This window comes from Rhagoletis pomonella, unplaced genomic scaffold, assembly GCF_013731165.1.
Source record: "Rhagoletis pomonella isolate Grant_MI unplaced genomic scaffold, Rhpom_1.0 Rhpom_scaffold_00006, whole genome shotgun sequence".
Classification (NCBI taxonomy): Eukaryota; Metazoa; Arthropoda; class Insecta; order Diptera; family Tephritidae; genus Rhagoletis; species Rhagoletis pomonella.
Window position 1 is genome coordinate 33205393 of NW_023458560.1, and position 17204 is coordinate 33222596.

General features: G+C 34.2%; 1 protein-coding gene across 1 annotated transcript in view; it reads left to right on the plus strand.

Annotated features, from left to right (window-relative positions):
- LOC118741875 overlaps positions 1-17204 on the plus strand; it is a gene marked incomplete at its 5' end in the record, with an annotated part of 252561 nt that overhangs the window by 200313 nt on the left and 35044 nt on the right. Inside the window, 2 exons of the mRNA XM_036473851.1 lie at positions 10893-11053; positions 13936-14208. Coding sequence (XP_036329744.1) covers positions 10893-11053; positions 13936-14208 — 434 coding nt within the window. The remainder of the gene's footprint in view (positions 1-10892; positions 11054-13935; positions 14209-17204) is intronic.

A 17204-nucleotide genomic window follows, 5' to 3' on the forward strand; every position in this document is an offset into this window, starting at 1 on the left:
CATTAAATTTTAAAATAATAAAGCGCAAGTTTGAAGTAGCCAAGAATAACTCTTAAATTCAAAAAAAATTTTAAGGCGTTGCTCATTTTCTCCACATATTTAAAAACATAGTCGAACAAACTTTGTATGGAACAAAATTTTGCCAAATTTTGCAGTCACTTAAAAACTTGCACTTTACGATACCAAATTTAATGGCCTTCAAAACTGCTTACCTAGAACTTCTCTCAAAATGATTTTGATAAATTACTTTATATATTTTGAATTTACAAAAAATCGCCAAATTTCTATCAAAAAGGGGCTGCGATTTAAAAAAAAAATATATATATATAGTGCGATTCTATTGATGTCCAAAGGCAACAGTACCCGCAAATTTTTTGTTTCCGCTCCACCTTAAGGTGCATGTGCCTATAACAGACCAACTTATACATATCTTTAGATGAAAGCGAATGAATGGAACAAGTGATGTGAAGTATGAAAGTTTGCACACAAGTGAAAAGAATATAGCAACAAAACCATACAAACAAAAAGTAAAGAAAACCAAGTAAGGGAAAATTTGCTTCGAATCAACTAAAAAAATAGAAAGTAAAAAAAGTTAAGAAAAAACATAAGAAGGAAGAAAAACGAAATGAAGCAGCTAACTTTTGATCTGGTAAATGTGCAAAGTCAAGACCACTTACGTATGTATGCAGAAAAGTTAAAAGTCGGCCGAGGAAAGTTCAAGTCGATGGCGAATGGGGGAAGAGTCTCATTGACGTCGAAGTATAGAATTCAGAACTTTTCTCAACGTTGACATGACAGCGTAAAAAGAAAACTTTTTTATTATCGATTAAATATACACCACAAGCAAAGAGCTGTTGCAGAAGTTTTTTTTTTTTTGATAAATGCATTTTTTTCGCAATAATTTTATTTTTGAAAATAAGATAAATTGATTGAGCAGTGAAAGCGTACATATGGCAGTTAAAAAAGGAAAAATAATTCATGAATATTTTATTTGTTGTGAAAATGTGGTATGACTCAAGGCAATTGGCCGGCACTGGGCGACATTGGTCAAAACGACCAAAAACAAACAATGCAAACAAGTTAGCAAAGAAAGCAAGCAGGTTTGGCATCCGCGATAACCGGGAGGTCAGAACATTGCATTACAACTCAATAGCACCCAGGATCGAGCTCCAATCTGCGCGATTCTTAAAAATTATAACTCACATCAGAAATCCCATGAAACACTTGTCTAAAGAGTTGATTGCTCGATAGTTCAATTCGTCAATTGTAAAGTGTATGCTTTCTTGCTCTAAGTTACTCCATCAAAATAGCTGGTGCAGAAAATCGTAAAACAAAAAGTAGAGCAAGTTAGAAGAATCTTAATGAAAAACAATTTTGTGAGATGTCTTGACCTAGCGTAATCTAGAACAGCTCATTAACCACAACTATTATTTAGGGCTTGCAAACTATCGATAGTCCGAGCCATCGATAGTTTTCGATACTATTTCCTAAAACCATTGATAGTTTTTCGATAGTATTGCTTCAATATAAGAGTGAAGCCCCACACCAGATATTTGCGGTTTTGCAAGCCTTCAGCATTTTATTCAGCTTATGATGCCTGGAGCTCTACTCTAATAATTAAGGCTACTTTAAGTAGGCTCTGTAAATTAATTGTCCAATAAATTTGAATAGAATTACCATAAGTACATTTAAAACCTTCTTTGAGAATACATTTGGGAACATATTTTCGAACCTCACATACAAGCATCACTCGTCCAAGCAGCAAATTTTATTTTTTGTTTTCCGGTTCATAAAATAAAAAGTTTAGTCTTCTTCCATTTTCTTTTCTTTTTTTAGGCAAATAAGGGGATTTTGCTATATAACTACGGTGACCATAAGTATATTTTAAAAATGCAGGACAATTTTTCAAAAAATTTACCTACATATAATTGCGTAGTATAAAAATAACAAAAGTATACTACATATGTATATACATTCCTCGTGATTTGAATAGCGCACCCTTTTTTTGATTTTCTACCATACAAAGTGTGCTTGACAAAATTTGTATATGGAAGAAAATGCGCAGCACAGTCTACAAAAAAAATGTCGCCCCTATGTTTATTTTTTTTAGTTTTCAAAAATTTTTTTAATGGGATGTATACGTAGAATATGCTATATTTTTATAAAAAGTTAATGAATATTAAACAAACAAAACCTACCTACTACCTACTAAGTATTAAAAGGATGCGCTATTTAAATAACGAAGAGTGTATATTTCTTAATTATTAATCCAATTTTAAACTTTAAACATAAATCACATTTGCTTCATTGGTATTAATCTTTTAGTAATGAATATTTAAAAAATTATAATAAGGCATATTACATATTACTTTACACGAAATATGAACCTCTATAAAGTAAATTTTTTAGGCAAACCTTGGGTGGTTGAACAGGAAAAAATACCCATGGTTTCAAAGAAGTGTTTTCGAGATTTGTTTGAAAAACTTATTTTTAGTACTTTTTCAGTTATTCCTCAATATCTCATGAAATGACCAACAGTTCGAAAGGTATTGATGGGCTCTTCGCTAAAATATATATTTTTTGTGCAGATTGTGTTCCGTAACATCTACATTTCGCATCAGATTTTCATTTATTATAAAAAGAAAATTATTGAAATTTCAGTTTTTCGATTTTGGTCGCTTGTAACACTAATAATTTTCATCGAAATCGGCAAAGTAATATATTTTTGTAAGAGGACTGTAGGTCGCTTATGTTGATTGGATAATTTTTTCATGAGATGTTGACGAATAGGTTCGAAATGTACCAAAAACACGTTTTTCAAAAAAATTACGAAAGCGCTTATTTGAAAGGAAAATTGGCTTGGCTTGGCTTTTCTTAAGCGATTACCACAAAATTTGTAGAACAGTTTTATCGATATATTTGATGCTGGTCTTCAATTTCTCGTCATCCATTGTCCATAACCGTATTAGAACGCATTGACTAGTTGAACCTTCAAAACCAGCTTACACTTATGTAGTTATCAATTAGTTATCGACACTGCTTTTATTTCAATAAGGAAAAGTTAATTTTAAAATATCGAAGAAAATGCGGGACAAAGGCAGGACACTTGGAAAAAATCAGTACATTTTGGAGGTTTTCTGTTTAGAAAAACTACGCAGGACAGACCTTTAAATAACAGTACGGCCCTTCAAAAAACAGAACGGATGGTCACCGTATATATAACACAAGCAGTTTGATTAAACTTCAACATATCGGTCTCTGATTTCGAATCCGATGCCAGATTTTTGGAATTTAAAATGGCGACCAAATTTTATAATTTTTATCTTTTCACCACAAACTCATATAAATGGGGGGTAATTCGAGCAATGCTGGAAAGTGTAACTGAAAATTTACATGCAGCATAGTCGCGGCCGACATATAAATGAAATAATTTTTGAAACTTAAATAACAGAGGGGATAATAAAAATTCCGACATTCAGTTCTGTTCTAAGTGTTTTGTTTAAAATTAAAAAAAAATAGTCTACTTGGTTCACCCTATACATAATTTAGAAAAAAATGTACAAATGTTCATCAAAATTTTGAACTTCTCATAAATATCTAGTAAAAGGAGTGCTAGATAATCGCGCTGATTTAATTTTTTTTTTTTGCGGACGGCTCTTTGCAGTTTTTTTTCCATATATCAAGTGCAATTCATAAAAACTGGCGTTGATTTCTTTTTTATTTTTTCGCAAGAGCTCTTGCGTAATTTCTTCCACAAGAAATGCAACATATGCGGAAAAAATACAAAACGCCGTCAACAAAAAAAAATATTTATATATTAAAAATCAAAGCGATTTATTAGTCGTTCAAAACTTGCACTTATTTCATTAGCCTCATAACTGTATACCTAAAAATTTCATAAAAATGCTGATTAGAAAGCTAAAAATTTTGATGAAAATTCGTTGAACTTTTCTAAATTCTGTGTAAAGTTTGAAAGTTTGATTTACATATACATATGTATCCTTTGGTTAAAGCATAAACCATACTTTTATAAAAAAAGAACAAAAAATTTTAGCTTGAAAAACATTTGTAAATATTTAAATAAAATCCCCATGCACTCCGTTTTGCTCGGCAATGCAAGTCCATATGTATAAAGTGAAGCAAGCTCGTTAGGGCTTTAATCGGCGCTGAGGGAAAGCCCCCTGATCATCATGCACGACCCCCTTTTGAACCTTTCTTAGTTTGCTTTTACTGTACCACGGACGGCCACCAAAACGTGATGGCGTAGAGCAGAATGGGAGGCACATAAATTAAAATGAAATAGAAAATAATTAACATTAATATGCTATTCTGTACTACACACTTTGTGTTTCAACAAAAAAGTAAAGGTCAAAATTAACAACACATAACCAACATACAAGCAACCTTCGCATATATGTATGTATGCACCTAAATACATATGCGTATAGAATAACTGCTATTGTAATAATTTTGCTTCATAACTATTTAGTTCATAACATAAAATTAAAAAAAAAAAATTAAAAAAAAACTTTTACTACTGCTGCCATATCAGTCTAAAATTTTATGGCGCTCACGTACGCACTAATGCCTGCTCGTTCACATTCACCATTCACACAGGCACACACACACACACACACACACTCACTTAATTACTCACCATATATCCGCATCTAATCTAATAAAATTTGTAGAACAACTCTAAGCAAAGCTTATCGTTGAGCGCACAAACAGTTGGTGAAAAGTATGTATGTACTCGTATTGTATGTTGTTTTAAAAAGATGATAATAACAATGTTACCCGTTATACCAATACATACCAATACATACATACATACCTATTAACACTGGTAAAACGAGTAGTACTAATTAAACCGAATTTACGGTATACAACTTCCGCCATTGCAACTTCCGCCATCAACTTCCGTTCGTTTGCTTCAGTCTGGTTACGCTTCGCACTCGGCACACGGCATGTGGTATTGCGTTAGAGAAACTTCTAAGTAAAACTGGAAAGAGCTTAGATAAATATGTATGCATGCACATTTGTACTCCAATATTTGGTAGAATATGTCAATTTAAAATATAAATAAACCGAGTAAAAAGATTTAAAGAGTAAAAAGTGTTTGTGTACTGGTATGTGTGCATAAGCGTGCGCCGAAAATCCTATTTTTTTTTAGAATTTTGTTTGGTAATAGCAAAAATATGGTTCATTATGCTCTAAAAACAATCTGAGTGAAAGACGAAAATTTTTGGTCAATATCTATAATATAAATAAATAAATTAATATATTTTGTTCTATTAAAACTTCAATTATCTTCGAAAGTATTGGTCCTACTTAGTTGGGTATATGGACCTTTTTTCTAGAGCATCGAAGTTATCTAAGGAACAATTTCTTTTAGCACTTGAACCTTGAGGGACTTGGGCGAGCCTAAAAGCTGGGTTATGCTAGACTTAGGCTTGACTTGCCTTACCTTTTCTCTTTGTTTTGGAGATGTTTACTTTGTGTCTACACAAAAATTGCTACATAATTACTGTTGAAATAAATGTATTTACGCGCTTCAAATTGTGATTGTTTTTATTTAATTTTCTATCTTTATTTGAAAGTTTGTTTTTCGATTGCCAGATGAATTACATTTATACAAAAAACTATATTTGTGTGGCATATTTGTAGGGATTTTATGAAAAAATTCAATGACAGCATTATTATCTAACGGCTCTCTTTGCACTTAGAAATTTAGCTGGAAATCAAAAATCTATAGTTCTCCAAGTTTCTAAGAGAAGTTCGTTTTTTGGGTAATTACATACACACGCTGCTAATTTACAGTTTTCAAGTCAAGTCAAGTCTAAGTCTTGCGTAACTTATCTTTAAATATTGACAAAAAATTTCCATCTTTCACACAGATTGTTTCGAGAGCATAATTAACCATATTTTTGCTTTTACCAAACAAGGTTCTAAAAAAGAGGTCAACAAATGTCAAAACACCCTGTACCGCTAAAAGAGTTCTAAATTAAAAAAATAAAACTTTAACGCACATCTAAGGGCCAAGGCCTTTAATTTCACTTTTCATTTTTTGAATTCGAAAGAACGGTGCAAATCTATGAATGGCCTTCACAAAAAATGGCTTATCGTATAATATATGTACATGGGGTTTGAATTTCTTTAATTTTTAGGGTTGCTGGCCAAACATAAATAACACTATGCAACAGTCAAAATCGGGATGGGATGAAACCAACGGGAAATGTTATATCGGTCAAAAACAAGTTATACGTGTACCAGCGTTTGGCTGGGTCACGTCTAGGAATCGAGATATATATATAACTATCGTATAGGGGAAATTGTCACCTTTGGTGGTCTTTTTTTGACATAACTCGAGAACCACTAGTCCGATTTTGCGCAAACAAATTTTATTTAGAAAAACGTTATATGAACAGATTAAAGGAATTGTAATTTTTAATTTTTTTAAATTTGTTTGAGCAAAATCGGACTAGTGGTTCTCGAGTTATGTCAAAAAAAGACCACCAAAGGTGACAGTTTCCCCTATATGATAGTTATATATATATATCTCGATTCCTAGACGTGACCCAGCGAAACGCCGGGACACGTATAACTTCTTTTTTACCGATATAACTTTCCCGGTAGTTTGAACCCTTCCCGATCACTGACCCCTACCATTTGTCTTACAGTGTAATAAATAAATATGAAATTTGAGCTTGATAAATACATTTTTAAAACTGAACAGCACAAAAACAAATCGATTTAATAGTTTTCCAGATATCTCGAGAACGGGACGAAGAAACAATTTGAAAAAAAAATCATACATACACACATCAAATTTCTCTATGAAAATAAGTATTTTTTAAATATTTTTTCTTGAACATTTTTTCACATATAAATTTAAAAAAATGTTTTTTGAGAATATGGCATCTAAAAAAATGAAATTTTTGTTTTTGTAATTTAATGTTTTTAAAAGTGTATTAATCAAGCTCAAATTTCATATCTATTTATTATTTATGTTTATCCCTCAACCCTAAAAATTTCAAACAAATCAAACACATGAAGTGTGAACTCCGTCCATTTTGGGATGGAACGCCCCATAAATATACATGTACTTAGTTAGATCAATGAGCCTTCTAAAAGGTATTCTGAAACTAAAGCCTTCATAAATCTCTTCCGATTGGCACCCATATCTTATTATTTCATAAAACTTGTGTTATAAGTTAACTAAATTCGACTTTTCAAACAGGTAGCAACCCTCATGAAAAGTGTTTTCTAGCTAAACTCTTCTCAAATTTCATTCGTCTGACATTGTGATATATTTTAATTAAAATTAGGTTGAATTTGTTTTTTTAACATGTGGCAACACCCTAAATAGAGTTTAGTATTTTCAAACCCATTACTATTGATACCCGTATTTTAATAATTCATTTAATTTTTAAAACAATTTAAATTTTTTAACAGGCGGCAACCCTCTCCAAACACCCCAATTATATCCAGCGTTCAAAATAAAGATTTCTTAACACTTTCGTTTGATACCCATATTTTAGTTGCATGTAATTGGTGTAAAAGTTAACTATGTTCGACAGGTCGCCACACTCTTCGAAATTTTTCAAACTACTACCATCTTAAACCCCTTTTATCTGGCACGCATATTGTGATATACATATTTTAATTGCCTAATTCCCTCAATTCAAATTGATTTGATTTTTTAAACAGTTGGAAACACTCCTATAGTTAAGTTAAGGAACAAAGTTAAGAGAGATTGAAACCCATTTTGTAAAACTTGGTTTATTTAATAAATTTGAATTAAATTTTTAAAAGGCGGCAACTCTGTTCGTAAAAGTAAATCCTTATTGCACTTCTAAAGCCCAAACACTTTAGTTTGACATTTTTTAAAATCGAGCGAACGGTGCAGATCTGATGATCTGTACAAAAAATCCCTTGGCATATTAAATGTATATCGACACCTGAACTCGAACTGGTTGCCGAGTTAGGTAGATCTTCCACTCAGATGTCGATAAAGAAATATCGGTAGCACACAGCTCCACTAAAATCGAGCTTGATGCAGCCATAGACTTGTTCACTATTACAAGTATTCTTTGGGCCACATGTCTCGCCTGATTGCTATTTAATTCACGTAGTTATAGGTACGTTGATCCGTCTTGGTCCAGCAAGATCTCCACTGTGGCACATAATGTTCACCGGAACTGTCCGAGGTAACCCCACCCACTGCCTATGTAGATGATGGGGCCTGCCTCATTACACGACCTGTCCGAGAGATTTTTGCAGGAAAGCGCAAACAACACTGAATATGATCTATAGTCGGTGGCTGTCCGAAACGAGATTCTCTAAGTACTTTCTCGAAATTATAACTGTCAACAGTAACGTGGGTGCCAAGGCACGAATGTGCTGACTGTTTGTTTGATGACACGAGATACTTCTTCTTGTCATCATTTTCCACCAGACCAATTCGCTTTGCTTCCTTATAAAACTTGGAAAAGACAGAACAGACTTCGCGGTTTTTGCTACCGATGATGTGGATGGCATCGTCATACGCCAGCAATTGAAAGCTCTTCGAGTAAATTGTTCCTGAGCGGTTCAGCTCTGCAGAAATCCCATTTGGCAACAAACGTCTCGGAGAGGTAGTTCCCAATTACGACGCAGATGTTGGTATTGCTCAACGTCAATTTACGCAGCCGTATTAGTTTCGAAGGGATACCAAATCCAGACATCGCTGCGAACTCGCTGGCAACTCCTTTTAGTGCTGTCAAAAGAGGCTTTGACGTCGACACATAGATTGCATTTTTCAAGATTTGGCGTATTGTGAATACCTGGTATATGGTGGATTTTCCAAGTCTGATAAGGTCCAATCATTTCGATGACGGCCGGCTGCAGTTATTCAAACAATACACTCGACATTATATTCTAACCTATGCTTAGAAGATTGATCCCGCAGTTGTTGGCGTGTATGGCGGGGTCGCTTTTTTTGTGGATTGGGCAGATCACACTTATGTACATTCAGTCGTCGGACATGCGTTCATCTGACCATATTATGCATAAGAGCTGATGCATCAGCTCTTCGCCGCCGCACTTGAATAGCTCAGCAGGCAGGCCGTCAGCTCCAGCAGCTTTGTTGATATGCGTAACGGCGTAACCGCTTTTCGTACCTCGTCGTAGTCAGGCGGTGAGACATTGAACTCCATCATCATCGACTGGGGTATCGGGTTCGTCTTCTCTGCAACTTTAAATGCTGATACCATTCAGTAGCGTGGAAAAATGTTCCCTCCATAATTCAAGTACGTTCTGGACATCGGTCCCTAGGTCACCATTATTCTTCTTACAGGAGTTCGCCCTGGCCTTCGATAAGTCGCCTAACTCTCTGGTAAAAGTTTCGGGCGTTTTTTTCTGTCGGCCAGCTTATAAGCTCTTCCCTATAGAGGTTCCATATAGTTCGCGTTGGGCCCGATCGCAGCGCCATATTTTTTCTCTGCAGCTTCATGATATTCCTCATTTTACTAGTTGTTCTTTCGAGCTCGCTAAAATCCGATAATTTACTTCTTCGGCGGCGGTATGTAATAAGCGGGAAATGTAGTTCCACTGCTCGCATATGCCGGTTTGTTGAAGAGTGCTCTCAGCGAGCAGGTGTGTGAGTCGAGCGGCGAATAAATTGACCGTCTGTTGCGATTGCAGCTTTTCGACGTTGAGCTTTCTTTGCATTGTTGGGCGCACTTTTTTTGCTGCACCCAGATGGATGCATATCTTGGCTGCAACAGGATAATGGTCCGAGTCCATTTTTGGCCCAGGAAGTGCACGTACGTCTAAAACACCGGAAGCGTGCCTTCCGTCTATCACAACATAATCGATGTCGTTTCATTTCTCTTTTTTTGATCTGGAGCCAAGTAGCTTTATGGATTTTATTAAGCACTTCCGAAATCAGTTTGCTCGAAAAAGAGTTAGTTTAAGTGGTTGCTCTAAGGCTTTCTTATATTCTGACGTGTAACGGCTTCAAACCGCGTGGTTATCTCCTCAATATAAGTACTACGTACATATGAATGTATGTATTTGTCATACCTATCCAACTTTTTTAACATCAAACACATTCAGTTTTCTGGTCAATAACCCAATAAATCTGAATATCCTAATTGAGAACTCATAATACATACATATTTATATACATCTTCAACATTCATTAAAAGCACACCTCCCTACACCAACATGACATCAATTGCAAAGAGCATCAAACTCAACACTACAGCTCTAAATTAACACTATTTCAAATGGCAAACACTGCCCTCAATGCATTCCCCGGTTATTCAAGTACGCTCGATACTAATTGAGAGCACCACGGTTAAGTGTGCGCTTACACACTTACAGTAGTATGTATATTTCGTTTTACTTTTATGTTGTTTGCCTTTACTTATTCATTTATTTATTTTTTCAGCCTAAAGTAAGACAAGTCACTCCGGTACTCAAGTGTGGTAATAAAAATCAACTTACTTACAAACTTTACATATGTACATACCCCTTGCATAACGCTTGAATGCATTTGTTACTGCTACGCCATGGTGTCAAGCGACTAACTGTTGCAGCCAATATATTTATATGAATGAATGTTTTTATGTAGGTGTGAATGTTTACTACTTTTCATACAGAAATACATTTTTGCTTTATACATACTACATATATACATGTCACTTTGTCATGACAACCCCATTTAATTATTTTTATTTTTTTTTTCAAAGCAAACACCAAACAACTAACCAACTAAAAAATTCTACCTTTCGACTTTGTATGCATTTCCATTGATTCTCACATCAACTAAATAGCATACAAATGTACTTATATATGTATGTATATGAATAAATATATACAAATGCATATATTCCATTTAATTGCAGTGCGCACAACACACAGGTCTATCAGGTGACACGCTCGGGACATGAGCATTGCGATGTCACAGAAGGTATACTACTGGATATAACACCGCTATTTGTCGATGGTAGAAAGCTGGTAACACTCTATGATAAGGACCTAACCGAGGGAGTTAACTTGCTAATTGGTGAGTAGGTAACTCTTTAGAATTCCATTCGATGCATAGCTAAGCTAAGCTGAGTTGCGTTGAGCTTCTGGCATTGCTGCTATTTGCTGTGTGTTACTGTTTATTACCTGGTACACTACACTTTCTTTCTCGGATTTTGTTGCTACACTTTGTTGTTACTACTTGTTCCTGTTGTTGACATTAGCTAGCACACTTGCATTTTAGCACCGTTAGGGTCGCTGTGCGTAAATTGCTCATACCGGTAAAAACCGGCGTGTTTCCGGTTGACCAAGAGTGCCAACTCCACCCAACACCATAAGGGGCGGGTATTAGTGGAGGTGCTTTGCTTGGTCGAGTGCTGATAAACATGTGGTTGTGTACACGCAAACGTACATAAATAGTTTTATGAACGCATATCTATGCTGATATCGCTGCGTGTATGTGTGCGAATTGCTCTAATGCGGCCTGTATACGCCGCGGCTAATATGCGACTAGCTGAATGCGCTTGTTCGCCATTATACAGTTTTAAAAGCAAAAAAAGCTTTTATGTTGGTTTTATAGTGCACGTGAATTTAATGTGCGTTTGTGCAGCAGACTGCAGGCTATCAGAGATGCTTAGCATATATTAACCAATGAGCAACAGCCTGAGAACTGCAAAAGCTTAAAGACAAGGCGAGCTTATAAAAGGTGGTGTTACTAGAATTCCTAGAGATAGGAACAGAGATCGATATTGAAATTTATTGGCTGAGATTCAGTTGTAGGGTTTGACATTTAACGAAATCTATATTTACCATGTTAACCAAAGGCGGGGTTAGACCAACTTTAGTGAAAGCATCAACTTTCTTTTTTTCGATTTATTTTTCTGCCTTCTGATACCAAAAAATAAAAGACCGGCCTCTGTCGAACCTATTTCCCTATTTTTAATAAATTTTGCCTTAACCGATATTGCTTTTATACCAGGTTTTCTATCAATAAAGGTGTTCGCCAGAAAATTAATGGGTTTTACTTTCTTTGTGGTATTTTTTAAATGGAGAGTTTCCCACAGAAGACTGCTCGAGCAAACCTTTCTTAATGACCCATCTGGGCAAAAGTTCACCGATGCTTCCATCCAAATATTACCTTTGGACTACAAATAACTTGTGAGAAATCTGACTGTTTAAGCAGTGATTCGTATTATCAAAGGCAAAGTAAAAACTGCCAAGCGCACCGCAAGACAAAGATCCCTATTGAGGAAAGAGTCCCATAAGAAATCGCCTAAAACCTCGTGAATTGTGTATTTTTTAAAACCGACACTTCTCTAAAATTGCTAGACATCAGCAGCAGTTAATTTCCGACCACAATCCTACATATCAGTGATAAGACAAAAACTTACGCAGTCCCACTATAAATTGGTTTATGTTTCTGTAGATGTTCTGCCTGAAATTTTTTTTGGAATTTTCCGAATGGCTTTGCTCACTTTCCATATGTGCATATTTACGCAGCAGCTGCACAGCCACGAATTATTTTAGCAATTTTTGCTCATATTTACTGCATAGCTACGAGTATTATGAACGGTAATATATATGTATATAGACAGGCTAAGGGTTGCCCTTAAAATGTCAATATCACTCAATTTTCTTCCTATATTTTTTCTTTTTTTTTAATTCTATTTTTTGCTTTTTTTTACAAATTCAATTTCTTTCAATTTTTGTAGTCTGTTGTTTTTTAATCTAATTTTCTTCTTTCAATTAAATTTATTTTAATTTTTTAATGTTGTTTTAATATTTTAGATTTTATTCATTAAAAATAAAAATATTTTATCATTTTATTTTTTGGAACTCTTTTTATGTTTTATTTTATTATTTTAACTTTCTTTTTCTTTGATTTAATTTTTTTTTAATTTTTAGTGTTTATTATTTTAATAATATAATTATTGTTTGACTTCATTAAATTTTTAGAAACATACATGTGTATTGTATTTTTTTTCATTTTTAATTTAGTTTTCATTGAACTTAAATACTTTACTGTTTAAAAAAGAAAAATATAAACATTTTTTAAATCTCATCAAATTTTTTTAAACTTTTTTTTTTAATTAGATTTTTTCTATTTTAATAAAATTTTTTGATCTTATTATTTTAAATGAAAAAACATTCTTTCATTTAATTAAAAACTTAGTTTTATACTTATTTTTTCCTTTTTATTTTTTTTTTAATTTTCTTTTAAGTTTTAGTTGCTTTGTTTTAAAAGTAAAAAATTTTATATATTTTTAATATAATTTAGTATTTAGGAATTTATTTCTTACTCTTGTTGTCTTTTTATTTAATTGAACTTTGCAATGTAATTTTCTTTCAATATAATAAAAAAAGGTTGTTTCTTAATTTCATTAAATTTTTTTTAATTATTTAATAAATGTTTACATTTTTCAATTTGATGTTTTTTAATTTTATTTGCTTTAAGTGTTTAATTTTTATTGTTTTAAGGAGATAAATATATATTTTGTTATTTAATATAATTTTTAGAAAAAATATTGCTAAAAGCCAAACAGAATAACATAATTTTTAGTTACCACCCTTATGTACATTTATTAAACGCAATAGGCGTGTGTTCTATTTTCATTCAACCCTTCCATACTGCAATATTACAAAGCTGTGGAGAGATGTTAATTAAGCTGTCCGTGCCATTTTTTATATTTTTTTGTATGTACAAGTATGTATAAGTTTATACATTTATAAATAAGCATTATCTGAAATTTTAATTTCAGTTTTGAATTTATTTTATTTTATTCCCTATATTTTTCCAAATTTTTTTTTCAATTTACCAACAATCACTTTGCCATACTAATTTACTCGTACACTCATTCCCCCACATCTATTTAATTGCAACTTACATTTAACATTTACTTTACCTTCCTTTCGTCCTTTTAGTGGTTTCCGAGTTGTGGGGCTCACAGTGTGTTCGTTTGAAGGTCACCGCAAAAACTGACAATTGTGGCGAGAATGCTGAATGCTCCGGCAAGGGTGTATGCTACTCGAATTCCGCCATGGAAGAGTATGAGTGTCAATGCTGCAGTGGTTTTGCTGGTCCCCATTGTGAGGAGATCGACGCTTGTACGCCAAGTCCATGCACAAATAATGGCATCTGCGTTGACCTCTCACAAGGACACGAAGGGAATTCATACCAATGCTTGTGTCCCTATGGTAAGTTTAGCAACAATTTTGCAGTTAAATAAGTACAAAGTTATATGTATGTACATATATGAAAGATACCACAAACCGACGATACTACAAATCTGCAGGTAAAGAGACCAACTGCACCTGAGTGGTGTTTTACCCTGCGTACAGTCGCTAAATATTTGTATATAAGTATGTTTGTTTATACATTAACTGGTTAGCAAGGGAGTTAAATTCTTGCATTGATAATATGTATCTGACCAGAAATTTATTTACAAAAGATGCTTTGAAAATAACACCATCACTTTCCTAATCGAACTTTTAAAAAATAATACTGCGGGGAAAATCTCAAATTTTTTAAAGTTACAAAGTATTGAAAAAACACGCTATACAGATCCGTAAACTACGACCCAAAATTAAGTTCACGTGCCTCGGCGTTTTTTTTTTGTTGTCATTTTAGCGTCGCTACAGTGTTCGATACCCATAAATTTATCGTGTCTTTTGCGTTTATCAATCACAACTACTTACCGATGGAATATGTGTCTCGCAATTTTATTATCACTCTTACGGGATCTGCATCGCTCATACGAATTCAGTCTGCTAATAATTCGGCCTTAAGACTTCTTCTTTCTTATTATTTGGCGCTTTAACTGCCGAAGCGATTTCGGCCGAGTTCTACAAAGCACGTCAGTCCAATTGCAAATGTCAAGTGAAGCCAAGTCCTTCTCCACTTGGTCTTTTGATCGCAGTGGGGGCCTTCCTCTTCCGATATGGCTAAACCAGCGCAGTCGGTGTACTTTCAGCTAGCAGTATCCTGCAGGAATTCCCGTGATAATTTTTAAGATATTTTTAGATACGTCCTTGCAGTCCTTAAAGCATTTTGGTTATATGTTCCTATGAGCGCTTTGGAATATTCTGTATCTATTGGATTATCCCAGTAGCGCTGAGCTTCTTCTTGTGTTTCGCCCAATGAAGGCTCTGAAAATTATGTTTCCATACATTTTTCAGTTTATAAACCTTTCTAAAGCTATTCTCATTTTAGTTGTTGGTGTTTCCGACAGGGTAGGAGTGTGGAACGATTTTCCATCATCCCTTGTCAAATTTGGTTTGTCATTTTTCGTTCGTTTCGACGGAAAATCGTTCCACATTACATCTTTCTAAAGCTACTTTATTTTTTATGAATAAGGCAATACAACTACAGATCTAGCTCTTGAATTTGTTTAAACTATCAATAAGTCTTAGACAAAGTACTGTAACAAAATATGTTGATAGTCAGTTTTTATTTTAAAACACACTTGAATTAGTAAAAATTACATATTTAAGTAAAGTACAGTATTCCGATTATCGCCACTGCTAGCCACCGCTGTTAAAAAAAAATAAAGCGAACAATTCCATAGCCAAAGAGTTCTAGATTAATAAAAATTTGCGGATATTTTGCGCTTTTTGTAATTTATAGTTAAATTTTCAAGAGCATGGGTGTTCGTCTATGACATGTATGATACACGGCGTATGAGTAACCTTTCTTAATGGTCATATCCACGGTTGCCACTTATGAATTTTTTTTTTTTTTACCAAAATGTGTACCCAAATGCAAAAAATTTACCAAAATAGGTTTAAGCTATAGATATAATTATTCAAATATTTTAAAAATACACATTGTTCATACATATATGCAGTTGTCGTAGTATTACCCTGTCGGAAACACCAACAACGAAAATGGGTTACCCTTTAGAAATTATTACCTTGTAGGGCTACTGGAAGGATACTTTCGCTAATATTTTGTCTGCGAGTTTAACGAGGGATCCTCACATATTGGTTTTCAAACTATCAAGAACCCTTGAAGGTCCGGCTTTCTAGGCCCACCAAGTTGTTGAGACACAAATCGCTTCAGCAAGCCTCATTGTCAATTAGTATAGTATGTGATGATTACAGTGCTTTCGTAGGGCAGGTGCGAATGGCTCCTAAATGGCTACGCAGACAGATCGGTGCTTAACTGTTGGCCTCCTGGACGATGCTTAGTACGTATCAATCGGTTTTGTCACTGTATTGAATGCCCAAAACGTCAGTGCCTCTGACAGCCTAGTTGTTAACAGCTATGAGATAAGACTTTAAGTTGAGCCCTGGATGCTTCGCCTCTTGCGATAGAGATTGATTTCTCAGTCAGGTGAAAGGCTCCCTACAATCTAGAGGCAACGTTGCCTTCATTGTAGCCCACCACGAAGATGAGTAGCTTATACGTAAAATCCTTTACTTTTCCAGGATCGCATGCCTAACGTCTCTTTGTTCTGATATAGTTCTAGATTCAACATGCTTATGTTCCATGCAGTTATTACATTAGGAATATCTTCATGGTCTGTCATGGCCTTGGATTTTGCTTGAATGTCAAGGAACCCGTAATGGGATACCTGCTTATACAGCAATTTCTTTTCGATTACCTGAGTTAGACAATGTGTTGCCGTAATAGCAGATTTCCCTGATTGATATGGTCATTGGGCTTCACACAAAGGCTTGCACTTTAAATAGGTATATGATGTAAGTAATAATTTTCTTATTTTCTCAGATTAAAAAATGTACCAATTCTGAAAGTTACGTACCTGTATACCAAACTGGAAAAAATATACGGATTCTGAAATTTACATACCTGTGTACCAAACTGGAAAAAATGTACCAACAGGGTACATTTCGGCCAAAACGGCAACCGTGATCATATCTATGTAGACATATTATGAAGGAGAATCTTGAAAACTACAGAATGGATTTGGACGAGATTTTCTCTAATATATTCTGTATCGACAGGAGAGTGACCTTTGGTATTTAGAATTTCTATAGGGTTGCCACCTGTCTAAAAAATTATAAGATCCGCACCGTACATTGGATTACAAAAAATTAACGGATTGGCCTCTTGAAAAGCTTTAATGTTTTATTTTTTTTTGTGCAGTAGGGTTTCCAACGGTTAAGAAAATTACTATATTTAATCTTAATGTCTAAAAAATTATAAGATCCTTTCGTTAAATTACCAAACG